Genomic DNA, 19,010 nt, shown 5'->3' with positions numbered 1-19,010 from the left:
AACCACTTATCAATAAGGCTGATTGGAGAAAAGCTTCAATTTGCTAGAGAGCATAAGATCATGTGGTCTGATGAGTCCAGATTTACCCTGTTCCAAAGTGCTGGGTACATCAGGGTAAGCAAAGTGCCTACCGTACAAGCCTGTTGGGGCAGTATTACAGTACGATTTAAGGTTGATTCTGTTGTTCAGGTCTAGGTCAGCTGTCTACCAGAATGTCCAGGTTTTTTTCATCGATGTATTTTTTTTTCCTTCCCTGATGGCATGGGCATGACGACGCCTGGATTCATCAGGGAGCATGAGACATAAGTGTTTGGATTGGCCACCACAGAGTCCAGACGACTTAACCCCGTTGAAAATCTTTGGGTGTTAGAGGAGTGGCAAGACCTTGGAGAGAAATCGATGAAAATCTGGACGGAAATAATAATAATAATAATAATAATAATAATAATAAATGCTGTGAGATTGCATAAGCTTATTTAATGCATGCCACAGCTGTAATCAAAACAAATATGCATATGCATATACAAGAAGGAGAAGAAATTAATAAAAAACTTTATATTTGATAAAAAGTTCAAAGGTATTGAATAAAAATATTAACATTATGGGTTATTTGGCCCAGATGTTTCATTTATGTTGTTGATGTTGTTGTTGGTGATGGTGGTGTTTTTTTTGTTTTTTTGGCTTTTATGTCCATTTTTATTTCATTTATTGTTTCCAATGAGAGCTCACATCCTCACGTCACACATAAAGTGACACAGGCAAACATTAACGGAGTGGTGTGACAGCACTTTTATCCCATTGCCTCCGAAATCGTTGCAGCATCATTTTCCTCTCACATATGCTTATTGATGTCATTTCAAAGCAGCGTTCATGAGAACACCTGACACTGCAGTTTATACTCGGCTTAACAGCGCAGCAGTTCTCCTCTAAAAAGCCTGAGAGATCCGCCATACATCATGTCACATCATTGCTCTGGTGTGTGAGTGTGAGGGAGCTCAGTGTTCTAAAGGAAAACACTTTGACAAGCTGGAGATGTCGGACCCCACACATGAGCACCATCTCATTGTTTATTTTAATTTGCTATCTTCTGGGGCAGCACCTTCATCATGTTCAATGGAGCGTGTTCATTATACAGTATACTGTACCACAAGCTGTTTACAGTTGAATCGATTAAAAAGCCTGTTTGCAATGAAATGCTCCGCCAGAAAATAACATGCCACAATTGAGCGCCTACCAGAAAATCTTAAAGGGTTTGGCATGTCTGTGAGAATGCATCTGTCTGAAGCTGAAGATTCGCCCTCATAGCGAAAAGATGTGGGAGATCAAATCTAACTAGAATGTGGGTCCAACAGGATTGCTTGAGAGATTTCACGTCGAGGCTGAAGCGTGTGAACTATAGCTTTAACAGCGAGAAAAATAATGGCCTCCTACAGGGATGATTTTATACCTGCAGACTGTAGCTGAGTTTTTTTTCTTTTTCTTTTTTTCTCCTATTCGTTACAGGAGAAAGATCTTGCTTTAAAAGAATGGGTCAATACAAAATGTAGACGATTGAATAGAATTAAAATAATCACGCCTTGTTTAGAATTAATATCGGAAATACAACAGAACACAATAAAGGGCAAACATGACATTTAATCACAATAGAGCTCAGTTGACGGACATATCTGTTCTGCACATTCAGGTGTGTTTGACATTGTTCATCGAGATGTCTGTCTCTTATAAGATGATGTTTAAAGATATGAGTTTTTGTTGTCGAACTGCGCCAAAAGGGAGGATCACACGTTATCTGTCAATGACAGGCCTGACCAGCAGGGAGCATGACCAGCTGACCCTCTCTACACCATCCTATCGGTGGGAGACATCTGTTTAGCCAAATGGCCTGTATCTCCACACACACACACACACACACACACACACACAGAAGCCTGGTCTTAGCCTTTTCAGAGATGCCTGCCAGACACAGCCCTCTATCTTTTGTTACAATCCCTTCTTCTCTTCCTTTATCCTCTATAAATCCCTCCATCAGTGTTCCACTATAAATCAGAAGAAAAAAAACAGGAGTAGAACATCAGAAGCAGCAGCAGCGGCCTTCACAATGGCTTTTATGATAATCTGTAAACATAGAGGAGCTTTAACTGCAAATCAGCACTGAACCTCAAATGTTCGGGGTGAAACAGGGGAAATGAGAAACGGACAAAACACAGTGTTGGTGCTGATTTTATTTTATTTATTTATTTTTTACGTCATACATATAATACAGAAAATGTGAGGGCCAAAGGTTTTGGAAAAGCTTTTGAATTTTATGCTACTGTTTATGGAAGTGAACAATCTTGCTTCCCTAAAAGGTGCTAACTTAAGCCATTTTAAAGAGATGATTTTATACTGTATGTGCCCCAAAAAAGGCCATTTATTAAAAATAATCCAAAAAATGCTAATTATTTATATAAACATATTCATATTTGTATTGATACAAAAATTGGTTTAAGCTTTTAGATGTTAGATTTTTCCACAAATTACTAACAATTGTTTCATTTAAATGCTCCAAATTAGACACACCTTATGTTATGTGGCCATAAAACATAGAAAATTATACAGTGGTTTATTCAATTTAAATTTGTTTTTGTAATCTGCTCAGTAATTATTGTAAACACATATACTTCCTGTAACATTTAGGATGGACTTTAAAGTACTTTTACTTGTTTATAAGTCACTTAATGGCCTAGGACCTAAATACATTACAGATATGTTCACTAAATATAACCCTAACAGACCGCTCAGATCGTTAGGATTGAGTCAGTTAGAAATACCAAGGGTTCACACAAAACAAGGGGAGTGCGCCTTTAGCCATTATGCTGCCCGCAGCTGGAACCAGCTTCCAGAAGAGATCAGATGTGCCAAAACATTAGTCACATTTAAATCTAGACTCAAAACTCATCTGTTCAGCTGTGCATTTCATTCAATGAGCACTGTGCCATGTCCGAACGGACTGTACTATTTTATGTTTAAAAAAAAAAATAATTTTTTAACTGTTTTATTTTTATTTTAAATTATGTTTTTATTAATTTTAATTAGTCTTTTGTTTTTTTTTTTTTAATTAAATTTTAATTAGTTTAAAGTTTTGTTGCAAACTGCATTTATTTTTATTTTAAATGAAATGTAAAAGTTTTTGTTAAAATGTCTTATTGCTATTATCTTTTATTTCATTTCATGTTTATTTTATTTTATTTTATGTAAAGCACTTTGAATTACCACTGTGTATGAAATGTGCTATACAAATAAACTTGCCTTGCCTATTAAAATTCCAGGGCTACTTCAGTGCTTTGCATGAGAGATGTTTTTTGGTAAAAGCTTAATAAGGTAAAAAAAAAAATCTGTAGTGTCTGTAACCATGTTAAGTTCATGTTGGAAAATATCTTAACGGTTTTGCATTTTAAAATTATAAACTTTTTTAGGTTTATTAATTTGGAAATTTAAAATGGGCCAAGTTACATTCAAATGACAGTTAAGATCAATGAAAGATTTGCCTTCAAAAAAGTTACAGACACTACATAAAATTACATGAGATTGCATTTAGCAAATGCATTTCTTTTCATCTGATAAAGGTATAAATGTGTATGTATATTTGCAAAAAATTAAGCATGGATCAGGAGATAGAAATCATTAAGTATTACGATAAATGGTGTTATACAGTATGATCATATCTGAAAATTCCCTTTTTAATCTACTGCAGGTGAGACACTTTTTAGCAGGTCTAAAGAGTCTAAAGTCTCCTAATGATATTTCTTTAAATGCACAAATAACCCTTCACGTGGTCATTAATGATGGGTGATTTCGTTAGCATGGAGTTTCATGGTAAATGTATAATGATAATGTGCTTGTGAAGAAAACACAAACTACATAAAGTAGAAAACTAAATATAACCAGCTCTCATACACACTGTAGATCTGGATATTGATGGATTTTTATGCTTATTATTATCTCTTTTTTAACAGGAGCACAGCCTCTCGTATTTATACTTTATGGTTACATATATTGCCATTACCAGACCCTCAGGTTTAATGAGGTAGTACCTGATAAGATAAGTGCTTGCCTAAATGCCTCAGTGAGCAATGAGTGGCATTACTCTATAACCACATACAGTACTGTGGAATATCTGCTGCCACACATACAGTACAGTACTACATCACCAATTTAACATAACATAAAGTTTAAGCAGATAACAAGGACAAATTGGTCATCATTACACGATACCTTGCTTTTTACTACTGTATGAAGGGCGTTCGAGTCAGACCAGGACTTTTGATTTCAGAGAGTAAACCCCCCCCATTATTTCTCTATATAATCCCCTGCTACACTAGTGCACTTATCCCAGTGTTTCACTAGTGCTTGGATAGCATCATGTTAGAAAGTTTTCTCAGTACGCCGGAGCCATGATCAGACTGCCTGCTTCACATCTGAAGCACTGGCCTCCCAGGAACTCCTTCAATGGCCCAAATATGTGGAAATGGCCAGGAAAAGGTCAGGACTGTGTGATGGATGTGGCAATAACCTCCAACAAAGTTCCTGTAATGCGGAAGTGGTGTTTGTGAATGATTGTATGTACAGTACAGTCAGGTGGGTTTCTTCCACAAGATTTTCATCAGCGGGCTCTGAGCCACCACAGCCGGGCTGGTCATTCGTGGACGTGTTTCTGTACCATTCAAATGTTTTTACTGCGTCTCATCGCCGTATTGTATTTAAAGTCTACTGTAAATTTAAATCAATTTTACATCATTGAGAAGAAATTTCATCACAAGTCCCGGTTTGACTTGAACACCCCTTGTACATACAGTACATTTGGCAACTTGGAAGCATGTTTCAACACATGGCTGGTTTTCACCTAAAAAAAAAGGGATTATTTTTGGCAATAATATATTTAGATATGTTAAGTTAAGAAACATAAATATAAAACATTTACTAAAGCGAATGATTTATGACTGCAATAACCCTCCTCAATCATTATCAAAAGAAAGAAGTCCACATATGCACATCGCACCGACAACAGCAGAGGACGTTTTAAAATACTGTATTTCAGCGACCTAATAAAAGTATTAGAGATTATATCCCGAGAAACGTTTCTATGAATAAAGATGAGTTGAGTGAAATGATAACGATCAGGCTCGGGTTTAAAAGCAGCGAGTAACATTTACCTCGGTTGATGAGACAGATCTTATGTGGATGAAGCAGATCAATCAAAGTGACAGCTCGTTCTTGCTGTAAACCTAGAAATCTTTACAATTTGTTAGATTAGACCATAAGCGTAGAAATATGAGGGACTTTTTTTTTTTTATGTTTTTTTAGTCACTTTTGGGGAGTTTACCTCTGAGTGAGATACAGCATGTGCAACAGGAAAACATGTAAGTACTGGAAAGCAGGACGCTTACAGAAGTACAGTGCTGTGCAAAAGTCTTGAGCCAACCTAATTTCTTTGTGTTTTTCTTCCAAAAGCCACATTTTCTTGCATTATTTAATGTAGTATTGAGAAAGGCTTCCTAAAGGAGTTGGTTTGGCTCCAATTTTCAGTCCAGTTCCTGTACCTGACCAGTTTCCGCAAAGATTTATTATTATTTATTATTTATTTATTGTTTAAGACTCACAGTGACCTATAGAGAGAGAGAGAAGGTGCAATAATGTACAGATAATAAATGATAAGTATTATAGCCATATAACTTTATATTATAAGTAAATGGCTTGCATAAGTTTTTTCACACTTGGCTTATACAGTACACTTGTGTGGTGTGCTTTACATCTGGCAGAAACTTCCAGGAAAGTTCAGGGTCTGTATTTACCAGTGCACCCATGACTCTGTGCATAGACTGTGTAAAAACTTTTCAATGCAAAAAAAAAAAAAAAAACTGCTTATATTTGTGCACATATTTCCAAGATCTTACAATGTAACCCATTTACTGTATGTACTGTAGCAAGTCCTCTTTAATCAGTGCTGAGTGGGCGTGTCTTACAGAGTGCCAGCTCTGGTTATATAAGTGCAATGTGAGAACTTTGGTCTGTACAGGAAGCAGTGCACACTGCAGGACTTTGGAAACAGCATTTCTTTTTCCAACATGGTGTACGAGTGTATTGTTATAGGAGCAGGAATCCAGGGCTCCTTTACCGCCTACCAGCTCGCCAAAAATAACAAGAAAACTCTCCTGCTGGAGCAAGTTGGTGACATATGTGAATATATACAGTAGACAATCAAGCTCAGGCTGTTAAAAAGTTTTTTGCAGTTTTATTTTATTATTTGTGTTAGTTTTCACGTTTCATGCATTGTACAGTACTTTGAATTTGTGGTTTCCACGCCAATGTAAAATTATTTGATGATGTATTAATTGGTGAGCAGAAATTGGGAGCTGATATATTTATGTACAGTTGATCTAAAATGCTGATTTGAGTGTGGTGTGTATGCGTGTGTTTCCAACTCAGTTTCTTCTGCCACACTCTCGTGGAAGCTCTCATGGCCAGACACGCATCATCCGGAAGGCTTATGAAGAAGACTTCTACGTACACATGATGGAGGAGAGCTATGAGCTGTGGGCCGAGCTGGAAAAGGAGTCAGGGGTAACGCTTTACAGGTGTGTGTAAATATATGTGTATCATATATAGCTGTGTCGCTTGAGTTTTAAAACATTAAAATTAAGCATTCATGAGTTACTTTGCTACATCCATGGCCAAACGTTTGGAGAATGACATAAATATTGTGTCATACGATCTACAGTAATAAGACACAGGACCGATGCTAGCGCTCACCTTTTCTTTCTCTGGACAAGCTTTTTTCCGGATGCCCCAAACAGGGAAATGACTTTTATTTTATTCCCAATCCTTGTACCTTTTGCAGAATATCAGCCTATCCCCAATGTTTTTCCTTAAGAAAAGTGGCTTCTTCGCTGCCCTTCTTAAAATATATAAAAGTTAGCGCCTCACAGTCACAGGAGTGGGCTCACTCACAATTTTGACTAAGAACACAGCCATGAATAAATGATGGTACAAAAACATCAATTCAGTGGCGAACACTCATTGCATGAATTTAATGTAATTGTCAAAAAAAGCTTTTGACACTTATGAAATGCTTGTATTGATACTTTAGTATACCATAGTAACAACAGACTTTGTGGAAATTTATATTAGTGTCATCCTCAAAATGTTTGGTTCAGCATCCTGGTAAAGTGATAAAGGGTACAAATAATGGATGAACATTTTACGTTAATGGCAAAATTCATCTTCCTGAATTCATCCACTTAACTGTGGTTTAGAATCACACCAGTAGTTGCTTAAGATCACACTTGGCTACTTACAATCCGTTGTCTCTTAATGCACTAACATCCTATCAGTATGCGTCCTCACATCACACCCAGCCTTTCCAGGTTCACTTACTGCCCTATAACTAACCAAGATAACGCTGTAACTCAAAATGAATAAATGAATCCATTTGTGTTAATCTTCTTAAGTTGAAGGTATACTTGCGTTTAATTACACGCACGAACACGCATGATGTGCGCATCCTCAAAAATAAATGCGAGGCATCATGGTGCAGTGTTGTCAGGAGGCAGGTCAAAAATTAAGGAAGGTTTAAAGGAAAGGTTGTGCAACCAGGTCTGCAATTACCCGGACTTGTATGCATCTTTACTGCTGCACAGTGAAAAGTTTCAATCCATATCAATCGATACAGATCAGTCAAGGCTGCACACACGCAGTTACAGGGACATCGACCTTCGTAAGTCAATGTGCCAAAAGACAGTGTGCAAATCGTCCTGTGTACCGTCCATTCTGTAATTTCGTTATGGACAGCAAGTTAAATCTGCCACGTTAGACATGATTTGCCAAGTTTATGGCGAAGCTCCAATGCGTCAACTTCAAGAGCGGAAGAACATCATAAAAGATCAGGAAGACGAAAATGTCCAAAAACCATTTGGCAGCTTGTACATGATGATTGTTGGAGACCAATCCACAACATCGTTGACACTGTCGGTGCGTCATACAGAACAGTCCAGGCAATCCTCACGTGTGATATGAACATGCGCCATGATGCTGCCAAGTTCGCCCCAGACTGTTGATGCGGGAGCAGACGGAACATCACATCCAAGTCTGGCAAGAGCTTCTTCATCGTGCTGTGAATGACCTGTCCTTGACTGGCATAAAGTGCATCGGGAAGGAGAGAATCCCTCAAAGGAGAAAAGACCATCAGGGGCGGGTAGCCTTCACATGTTATCATTAAAGAGACATAAGAGGTGTTACTGCATGCAGGCCATGTCAAAATTATCTAGTACAGTTATATATACTGTATAACCCTTATCAGTTCCTGCATATCTATAGTCATAAAACTCCAGGAGCTGCACTTGTAAACCTGAGCCGATGCATTATGGTGCAGTAGATGCATGACTGCTTCATACCACTATTCAAATTTTGTATTCTTTTACAGCTTTATTTGTATTTTTAAAATTTTTTTCCCCATCAACTTCTTGACGCAGAAGTTAATTTTAGATCGCATCTGGCCAGCCTTGGCATTCCAGCTGTCTTGGATGTGTTAATAGTGATTAATTTACTGCTCTAACTGGAACAGTTAACTATACAGTGCCATATGTTGTAGGCGTACTGGCCTGCTGGTGATGGGTCCAGAGAACGGAAAGGACTTCCAGCTCATTAAGAGCTCAATGCAGAGGAACAAGATTCCCTGTGTGGTGCTGGAGAGAGACGACTTCAGCCAAAACATCCCCAATGTGAACCTGACGAGCGGAGACGCTGCACTTTTGGATACCACTGCCGGAGTTTTGTACGCAGACCGAGCACTCCGAGCGGCCCAGGTCAGCCCCATAGGTCACGGTGACTGTGGAGATGTTTGCAAATAAGATATTATATCTAGAATGTTTTTGGTAGCTGCTATAGGAGGTCGTTGTGCCCTTGTTCACTTGGGCTTCATAACTTTTTTTTTATCATATTTAACATATTTATTGCACTTTGCAAGTTTGAATCGGGGTTAAAAGTCTCTCTCGAAGTTGTTTTAGGAGTTTTAATACGCCTTGTTATTATAGCGTGTTCCTTTAAAAGATAAAGAGCACTTGTCATTTCATTTCATTAGCGTATGACAGATCAGCACAATGCTTCACAGCGAACAAAAAGAGACTCGTTCTAAGTGCGCCATCAAGAACAAAGCAATTAGTCACTTTTATTTCAATAGGCAGACAGTTATTTTCTCCTCTGTGCATTCCTTTAAAAGATTAATCTTCTTTATAGGGTGCAGATAAAGCACCAGACACCATTATTAACCTTGAAGAAAATGACGCACATTTGCACATCATATTTTAGAATAAAAAAAATTGAAAAAAGTTGTAATTTTAAGGCTGTAACCTCCTAATATGGCACTGAACACCACACTACTGAGCATGCACTACGTACTGTCTTAAAGCTGAGGCACCAACCATAAGATGCTATAAGATACCGATGTTTCACTTTAGACACCAAAGATGTTCTCCAGGTCTCTGGCGGATCAGTTGGCCTCCTCTATCTAGTCCCCTCTATCATCACTCTGCTCTGCCATCAGATCCCGAAAAAAAATTTTTATTTGTCCACACTAGACAGAAGATTTTCCCCTTACAGACATGCAAAATAACTCTAACTATAACTATAATAATCTTTATTGCTACCAAAATTATTGGCACCCTTCATGTATACAGTACAAACAAAATTGTTTATCTGTTTATTGTTTTGTGTTTTAACATGAAAGCACATTGAGAAACATTTTTCTTTTCTACGAAAGAGATTTTGGTTTTGTCATGACGTGCATTCCAGTGGTTAGTATTCTGTGAAGTCTTTCCTGGAGAGAACAACATCACCGGGCGTCTTCCTCTAATGTCAAGCAACCTTCCAGAACACTACGACCCAGTTTGCATGCAGAACACTTCAATCTCTGGTCTATTCTCAGGGTTTTTATAGCAGGTCGAGTACATGGCAATTCGATCCACATGCCACCCTTAAACCTGGAGACTAAAGCAGGGTTACTGCAAAATTATGATTTTGATTTGTATTGATTTGAATGCAAGATTCGGGTCGTTATGTCATTCAGTGATCTACATACTGTATAACTTTAAACCATCTAGCAACCGAACTCTTCGCTGAAAGAAAGAAATCATGATCTTGCAACTGTCACATCAGCCTGAAAACACCAGAAGGAAGACAGAAAGCGTCAAAAATCGAGTATCTATATTTTACAGTGTACGTTGTACTTAAAACCTTTTCCCACCAAATACATTAATGTTTTAAAGAACATACCACTTCAAATGCTGGCAAAAATGACAGTTTTTTTGTGTGATAATCCAGGATGGGCTTTTCTTTTTTTTGCACAACAGCCTACTACTAATATGGTGTCTAATAGGGGAACTTGACAACACACAAGAACGGCCTAACTGTGCATTTCTAAAAATATGATATGTATTCTCTGGCTATGTCAGCACTGCCCACACTGCATACTAATAGGCCCAGTTTCTAATGAAATTTCAGGAATTTTTTATTTTTATGATGATGATGATGATGATGATGATGATTATTATTATTATCATTATCAACAGCAACAACAACAACAACAATAATAATAATAATAATAATAGTAAAACTAAAATTAGTTATCATTATTATTATTATTATTATTATTATTATTATTGTTGTTGTTGTTGTTGTTGTTGTTATCATCATCATTATTATTATTTTTATTATAACCAACCACAACCACAACAACAACAACAATAATAATAATAATAATAATTATTATTATTATTATTATTTATTTTTATTTTTTTATTATTAATAATAACAGTTTTTGTTATTATTATTATTATTATTATTATTATTCAAATTTGTTGCTATTTTACCACCTGTATTTTTATAAACTTTATATTATGTAAGAATTTGTTTTCTTTGCACTCATTCTTCAGGAGAATGCCAACATCAGTGGTGGCAATTGTAGTGTTCAAGTCAAACTGGGACATCCCAGTGTTTCAATAATGCTTAGACACCAGATATGTCTGCAACGCTGGCCTCCCAGGAACTCTTTTAATGGCGAAATATGGAAAAATGAAAATATGGTCAGGACTATACAAGGGATGTGGAAGTTATCTGGCAATTTTCAAGGATTCATTGAATGCAGAGGGCTTACAGATGCTCTCTGCATTTAATGAATGCTTAAAAATTGGCAGATTGCTCAATCATAATTCACTGTACATAATTCATACAGGCGTACTGTATGGTATTCTTTCGTCAAATCTTTTGGAAATTTTTACACCCTTATTCACAAGACGTTTTATCACAAGTCCTGGTTCGACATGATCGCATCTTGTCAAACCTACAGTCTATTCTAAGGTTTGTTTATGATTCGATTGTTAATTTTAAGGATTTTTTTTTTGCTTCTCTTCCCAGATGGTGTATCAGTCACATGGCGGTGTGATAAAAGATGGAGAGAAAGTGATTCATATTGAGCCTGGCGATTTAATCACAGTGACGACAGACGCTGGCAAATATCAAGCAAAGAATCTGGTGATCACAGCTGGTCCCTGGGCCAAAACACTTCTCTCCCACACTGGACTGCAGCTTCCACTGCGGGTACTAACTGAACCGAACAACATCTCACTGAACCACAGGCTTCATTTTACATTCACTCACCTGCTCCATCTTTATCTGCCTTTAAAAATTCATATGGCAACAATCTTGTCCTGGAGTGAATGCTAGACTCTAGGTCACAATGCATTATCTGAAGGAAAATCATTTCCACATAGTGCACCAGCGAGGTCAGCGGCTGGGAATTACACACAGGCCTTCAGAGCATGACTGGCATCACCCGGGGTCAGCCTAAAAAGTCAGACGCTGCTTAGAATAAACAAGCCGAGGTTTTTCTCTTTCCCTGTACCATTTATGAGTCAGCGAGATTCACAATCAAACAATCCTCTATATGTCACATACCAAAACAGAGGCGATGGGAAGGCAGTGAGTGTTGTTTAAGCTTGGAATTGGTCTCTGAAATGGAATTGTATTATTGAGTAAGGCAGAGTCCTGAGGGGCTGCTCCCAAGTGAGTAGGGCGACGTGTGATGTCTGTCTGGAATAAGCTTTGTTTTGTTTTTGTTTCTTATTATCTATGCATGATGGAGCAGGATGGACAATTCATTACAGGAAGAACTTGTCTTAGGATGTGATTTATATCCGTGTACATCCATTGAATTAAAGTCTCGTTCCTGATGCTGCGTTAATAGGAGAACAGTACTCTTATTTGCAGCAACAACAACTCTCTCTCTCTTTCTCTCTCTCTCTCTCTCTGTGTCCCGGCAGGTGGTAAAGATAAATGTGTGCTACTGGAAGGAGAAGGTTCCAGGCTCCTACAGCATCAATAATCACTTCCCCTGCTTCATCCAGGTGCAGCCAAAGGAGGCAGAGAATGACATCTATGGCCTCCCATCCAATGAATATCCAGGACTGATGAAGGTGAGTAAAAGAAGCTGGGAATTTTTCATAGCTAGCATGACGAGGAACCCAGACGGGGTACTATATATTATATGTAGTAATATCATAGTTACTTAAAATGCTTATTAAAAGTTGCCATTGGGGAACCAATCTCAACAACAACTACACAGGCCAGCATCAGTATCAGTGCATCAGTAAGTCTTGGCCATCCATGACCCTGCCGCCCAGGTTACTGGTTTTCCTTCCTTCCATCACTTTTTGTTCTGTGCTGACCACTGCAGACTAGAAACGTCCCACGAGGGCTGCAGTTTTGGAGTTGCACTGACCAACTGTTCTACCCATCACAATTCGGTCCTTGTCACAGTCACTCAAATCCTCATACTTGCCCATTTTTTCTGCTTCCAACACATCAACTTAAAAAAAAGGTCACTTGCTGCCTAATATATCCCCCCCACTTCCAGCCGGCATTGTATCAAGATATAGAAAATGTAGCTACTGTGAGACGGGACAAATTGTAATGGCTAGAGGATTGGGTTGGAGCAACTCCAAAACTGCAGGTCTTGTGGGATGTTGCTGGTCTGCAGTGGTCAGGACACAGCAAAAGTGATCCAAGGAAGGAAAACTGGTGAACCATTGACAGGGTCATGGGTGGCCAAGGCTCACTGATGAACATGGGGAGTGAAGGCTGGCCCGTGTAGTTCGATCCAATCCAAAAAATTTTAATGCTGGTTGTAATAGAAAGGTGTCAGAACAAACAAAGACCAAATAAACTAAGTGGCTGTGCTGCAGGTTAATAATACACATTTGGGTTAGGGTTAGAGTTAGAGTTAGGGTTAGGGTTAGGGAACACTTGGGAGGAGGCAGGAGTACCCCCTGGATGGGATGCAAGTCCATTGTAGTTCACTTCAACACACCTTGGCGCATAGCCTGTTCACCTACGGCCATTTTATTGGGAGTTGGAAGAAAGGGAAGAACTCATGAAGAAGAAGAAAGTGTGCAAAACTGAGCACACACAGTGACTAGAGCTCAAGATGCAAACAGAAACCCTAGACCTACAGTATAATGCAGCAACAGGCAGTAATTACAAATTTTACAGATCCCCAGTGGGTACAGGTACAGTAGGCCTGCAGGATGTTTTTAAGACTAGAAATATATCGTGGAGATCTTAATGACCTTTCAAAGACATAGAAGTGTTAACACTAGATACATATTTTGGAATAATTTCCAAATGTTTTTATACTGAAGTCATCTTGAAGTCAAACCTGAATAAAGTCTTGAGTTTTAAAGAACTCATACTTTGCGTGACTGGACCTGCAAAACAAGTAGGATTTCAACGACTGATTCACAAATGCATTGCGCAGTTGTATTTTCATTAAAACAGGTTTGTGGGTTGTTGTTGTTTTTTTTTTACTTCAAAGCATTCGTCATCTCATCCTCTTATCCGTTTTCTCCTGGTCACAGACCCCCTGTTTCTCCAGCGTGTTATTGCCTCAGTGGGAGTTTACTGACTCATAATGCTCGATATGGCTGAGAAGGAGAACACAGATGGTTGAATCATGTTAGATGTCCTTCCGCTCTGGCCACCGGAGCCTGGTTTTGTCTGCTTATCAGCTCTTCCGAGTAAACTACAGATGATGAAATATGGAGCTGTACTGCTGTACTCCAGATGGACATGTTGGAGGTCTTTCTCTCGTTATGAATCCTGTGGGTCATGTGTGTCACGTTCAGGTTTGCTACCACATGGGCAGTGAGACCGAGCCGGATGAGAGAGACAAACAGACAGATAGACAGGACGTGGATGCTGTGTCTAGCTACATCAGCCGCTGCTTGCCTGGCCTCGTGCCTGAGCCTGCTGTCGTGGAGAGCTGCATGTACACGGTGAGTCAGTGCTCTCTTCATTATACGGTATACTGTAGTCCCTACATAGTCCAACACGCGGATTGTTAAAGCGCTGGGAAAGCACCTAGTGAATACACTTGTTAATTTATGGCATGAATAATATTTTTTGGAATTGGTTCACATTAGAAAATATACACTTCTATCAAAGCTGACGGTAAAGCTGAAGCCCTGGAGAGTTTAACTAAATTGCACAAGGCTTATTGTGGATATGTGTAAAGAAGAAGCTTTAAAGGATAACAAGGGCTGCTTGCACAAAGCAGGATTTATTGGTTCTGTTTAATTTTACCCTGGATTTCCTGTCTTACTACGGTGGTTTACTTTTCATCAGGCTGTGCTGATTTATACTTGCACAGTTGTGTAAACAGCTCTTGGACTAGTGAGCTGTCAGAAAAATCACACCTTTTTTTCCTCTGGTGCAGGCTACTAAGCTCACACTGTGTAAAAGGTTTTTGCATTCCTTAAAAATGCGTTTAAGAATAAAAAATGTAAAAATGTACAGTAAGATGTAGTCCTATGCATTTCCCAAATTATTTTGGGCGGGAATGTTAGGAGTATAGACTTTCAGCAAAGGGAATATTTTATCATGTCCACATTTTTGATAAATAACCCTCGCTATTAGACTGGCACTTTTGGCCTGTATGTATTTTTTACATAGGATGGCAGAAAGTGACTTCTACAGAAGAACAAATAGCCTAAGAGTCATTTATCAGATGCTTAGTAGAGATTGGTATGATGACCATCCTTTTTAGAATCTATATATAATAGACTGTGATAATATATTTATTGAGTGAACATGCGCAAGTCAAATTCTTTCCCACTGTCACTGCAAGCATTGTGTTTCACAATAGAACTACCTAAAGAAACGGATTGTACACTTATGTACAACGCCGCCATGGTTTATTTTCTATACTTTTTGGCTACATTTTCCCCATATAAATTTAAAACTGCTTTCACCCATGTTAAATACACTTACTGTCAGTCGCGGTTCAGCTCCGCCAGTCACGATTAGTTAGTTTCACCAGACGGGGTAGGATATGTTTTGGCAAAGCAAAATGTATATTACAGTACATGTGTAAGAACGTATGTTAAAGTTGAGAAAAACTATAGTGATAAAGTCACTATGGCACATACGATGTGTGGTATAAACGCTAAAATAATGGAACACAGACAGGGCTTATCCTGCGTACACGCCCAATCATACTGAATATTAATCAGTATGCAAATGAAACGGTCACATGACAAGGTGTCAAAATAAACAAGATGTCGGAAACCCAAACAAGTGAAGATTTCCTGTCAAATTCCGTTAAAAGCTTGCCTGTTGGTTGCTTTTAAGAAAATTATAATGAGGTCGTCTCATGTGCCACGGAAGGGACGTTTGATCTAATTAGCATACCAAAAGTACAGGCTGCACAGAACAATTTTTTTTATAGCTAGACGTGCAAAGCCAAGACAATAACGGTATTACAGTACTTGTCATTTCTTTTTACTATTTTTCCTTTTTTATTTTTTTTTATATTTATTTATTATTTATTTATTTATTTTACTTATTGTGTAAATTGTACTGTATGTATTGTATAGTCTAAATCAATCTTTAAATTAAAAATTAATGAATCTGTTGATAATCAATTTTGTTTATGAAACAATCCTATAAAAACAATATTACTCACAAGGTTGTGCTGTTGTGCTGTGGCCCTTGTGCCTACAACAGCATCACTATCGCTGTGTGATATTCAGTATAACAGCATGGCCTTAAGTGGATATTAATTACATACAGCAATTGACTATGGAGTATATTTTAGCACATTTTACAACAAAACTGCATGTCTGAAATACTTTACATTTATATGTATATACATACACATATAAAATGTATTTATTTAATAAGAGAAATGTCTCCCAGAGTTGGCCTCACTGAGACTCATCATTCCCTGATTGTCAAGATTAAGATCAAAGGATCAAAATTGGTAACAAATGTGAGAGTTCACCATGATCGAATTTGTTAGAAATTGTTATTAGGGCTGTTAATATTATTGCATTACCAAATGGCATGATTATACGCTGACTGAGGAAACATCACCAGCTTCTAGATGGAAGTTTGGATTAAACCAATGTTGTGTGCTCGAGCTACCTTTCAGGAAAACTATTTTTTACAAGAATACATTAAAGGTAAGATGTGAGAGTGGTGGCTCGGGCGGCTATGGTTCTACGGTAGGATGTTAATCTGATGATCTGGGTTTGAGATATACTATCCAGCCAATGCATGCAGAGCCAGGAACCCAGCTTTGTTAAACACGCTTTATGAGTCAAACCTCCTGCACCCGGGATGTAATAAAATATGATTAAGAAGAGTTGTTTGTTAATTAAATAAGACAAATTACTAAAGTATTACTAAACAGATTATATGCTTGTACCTGGGGGGAAATGATGGCAAAATAAACCAGAGGGAAATGAAATCTGTGGGAGTTAAAAAAAAAAAAAAAAAGTAAAAGGTCTTGTGGGTGTACATTAATATGCATGAAAGTATAAAATATATCCATAATCCATGTTTAAATGAATTGATTAAAATAAACCGTAAACATTTACACAAGAGATTAGTTTAGTGAAGTGAAGTTTCTTTGAAAAGTGAAATTCTGAATTCTAAACTTTTTCAATTAATGTAGGTACTGAATATTTCTCTGTGGTAGAATGTAATCATATCATTCTGTTTGCTGATCCTCCTTTAGGTCACACCTGATAAGAATTTTGTCCTGGATCGTCACCCAACCTACAGCAACATCGTGATTGGAGCCGGGTTTTCAGGTTGGCAGCAATAAATCATACCATCTCTTATTCCCATGTCTGAGTGCCACTTACTGTACTGTACACAGCCACACACACACGTACACACTCGCTATCTTAAAATGCTGGCTTAGGTTTTAATGAGAGACTGAGCTGGGGCAGCACTGAAGGACGGTGAATAGATCCCCCAGTGCACATGCCTTTTATCCTCTAATTAAAGATGCTTGTGGCACGCTGGGCCGCCGCATGCTTCCATAGCTGCCTCTCTGGGACCAAAAGGCTCTCCTGGCATTCAATCCATCTGCTCCTATTGTCTGGTCCTTTAACTAATTACGGGGCTAATTAATTTCCGCTCAGACCGAATAGAACTCGGCTAGTACAGATTCATTAAAAAAAAAAAAAAAAATCTCCAGGAAAGAAATGTCGTAAAGCTTCTATTGGGGGTTATATTGGGGAAAGCTATTCATTTCGGCTTGTATTGTTCTCAGATAGAAGAGCCGTTGGAGAGAGGCGTGATGGAGAGCATTGTGGTGTCGCTTCTCCACCACGCACACCATTAATGATTTATGACGTTTATTCTTCAACCTCAATTCAACATTAGGCCTATGATTGGAACTGAGAAACCCCTGTTATTAACCTTTTACTCTTCGTTTTTTTTCTTCTTCTATTGTGTACTGTAATAACCTCTCTGCTTCTCCTAAACACTGCTCTCTGTTTATGTGTGTGTGTGTGTGTGTGTATTGCTGGCTGAATATCTCCAAGCATGCAATGATTTGACTCCAATTCTGAGGCTGTTTGCGGTGAACAACCTCCCATTGTTCATTATGCGCATAACATAAAAGCCGGAGCATGGGCTTTGTAGTTGCCATGGCTACAGTGTCACATTGGCATCACACATCACACAGGTCCGTCCGTCTGTCCGTCAGAAATTCGGCCACTTGGCTACGGGAAGTCATTCTAAAAGCATTCCATTTCAGAACATCATGAATATTGCAGCTCTAATTTATACATCAATGTCTGACACTCTGTTCCCAGTGAACTATCTCCTTGATTCAACCTATTATATTTCTAAAGTCGATGCATGATGGGAATTGTCTTCATTTGTAGTTTATTTTTTATACTTACACTGAAAATAAAGAGCTATATTTATAGTGTTTTAAAAAAATCTGATTTGTTTCTCCTCAGGACACGGTTTCAAGTTCGGTCCTGTTGTCGGGAAAGTACTGTGTGAGCTGAGCATGGGCCGGAATCCTTCCCATGACCTTTCACCATTCAGCATCCAGCGTTTCCAGGACAACCCCAAATAAAATCCATGATGCCGTTATGTCTAGAAAAATACATGTGAAAATTTTCAATTTAGTTTTAAGGAAGATGCACATCATTTTAATGATAATACTTTATAATTTCTATGTTTCTATTAATCACCTGTACAAGGTGGTATCGAAAAGTTTTGAGACCCGGATCTGTGCACCATAGATCCAGCTTTCACCGTATGTCCTCTCTCAGACGCCTTGTAGAATGGCCCCTGGGGATGATGAGCATGCAAGCTCATCAGTCAAGCTACGGACCTGCCTCGCTTTTTTTAGTCATGGAGATGATGAGCTCTTCCACTGTCTTAGGGTCGTACCTATACACCCACGTTTTGTCACCGGTAATGATCAACATGATGACGAGTCATCCATGACACCTTGATGGAGTTTTTGGCCGACTTTGCCGTGATGTTCCTTCTGCTCCTGGCTCATCAAGACAAACTTAGCAGCAACGGTGCATGTTGAAATCACACGTGAGAATTGCCTGGACTGTTCTATATGACACGCTGATAATAGCAACAAAGATGTGGATTGTTCTCAG

At 38.4% G+C, this 19,010-nt stretch overlaps 1 protein-coding gene across 1 annotated transcript; it reads left to right on the top strand.

Moving 5' to 3' along the window:
- Window positions 1–6,070: 6,070 nt before the first annotated feature.
- pipox (pipecolic acid oxidase) lies at window positions 6,071–19,010 on the top strand. The gene is made up of 8 exons (XM_053507483.1): window positions 6,071–6,203; window positions 6,466–6,614; window positions 8,627–8,840; window positions 11,446–11,628; window positions 12,351–12,503; window positions 14,211–14,360; window positions 17,105–17,180; window positions 18,345–19,010. Exons 1-8 carry the CDS (start codon window positions 6,105–6,107, stop codon window positions 18,464–18,466), a joined length of 1,146 nt encoding a protein of 381 aa, XP_053363458.1. The 5' UTR covers window positions 6,071–6,104; the 3' UTR covers window positions 18,467–19,010.

This window comes from Clarias gariepinus, chromosome 11 (assembly GCF_024256425.1).
Source record: "Clarias gariepinus isolate MV-2021 ecotype Netherlands chromosome 11, CGAR_prim_01v2, whole genome shotgun sequence".
Classification (NCBI taxonomy): domain Eukaryota; kingdom Metazoa; phylum Chordata; class Actinopteri; order Siluriformes; family Clariidae; genus Clarias; species Clarias gariepinus.
Note: the sequence above shows the minus strand (reverse complement) of the source record. Positions and strands in the feature narration are given on the sequence as shown.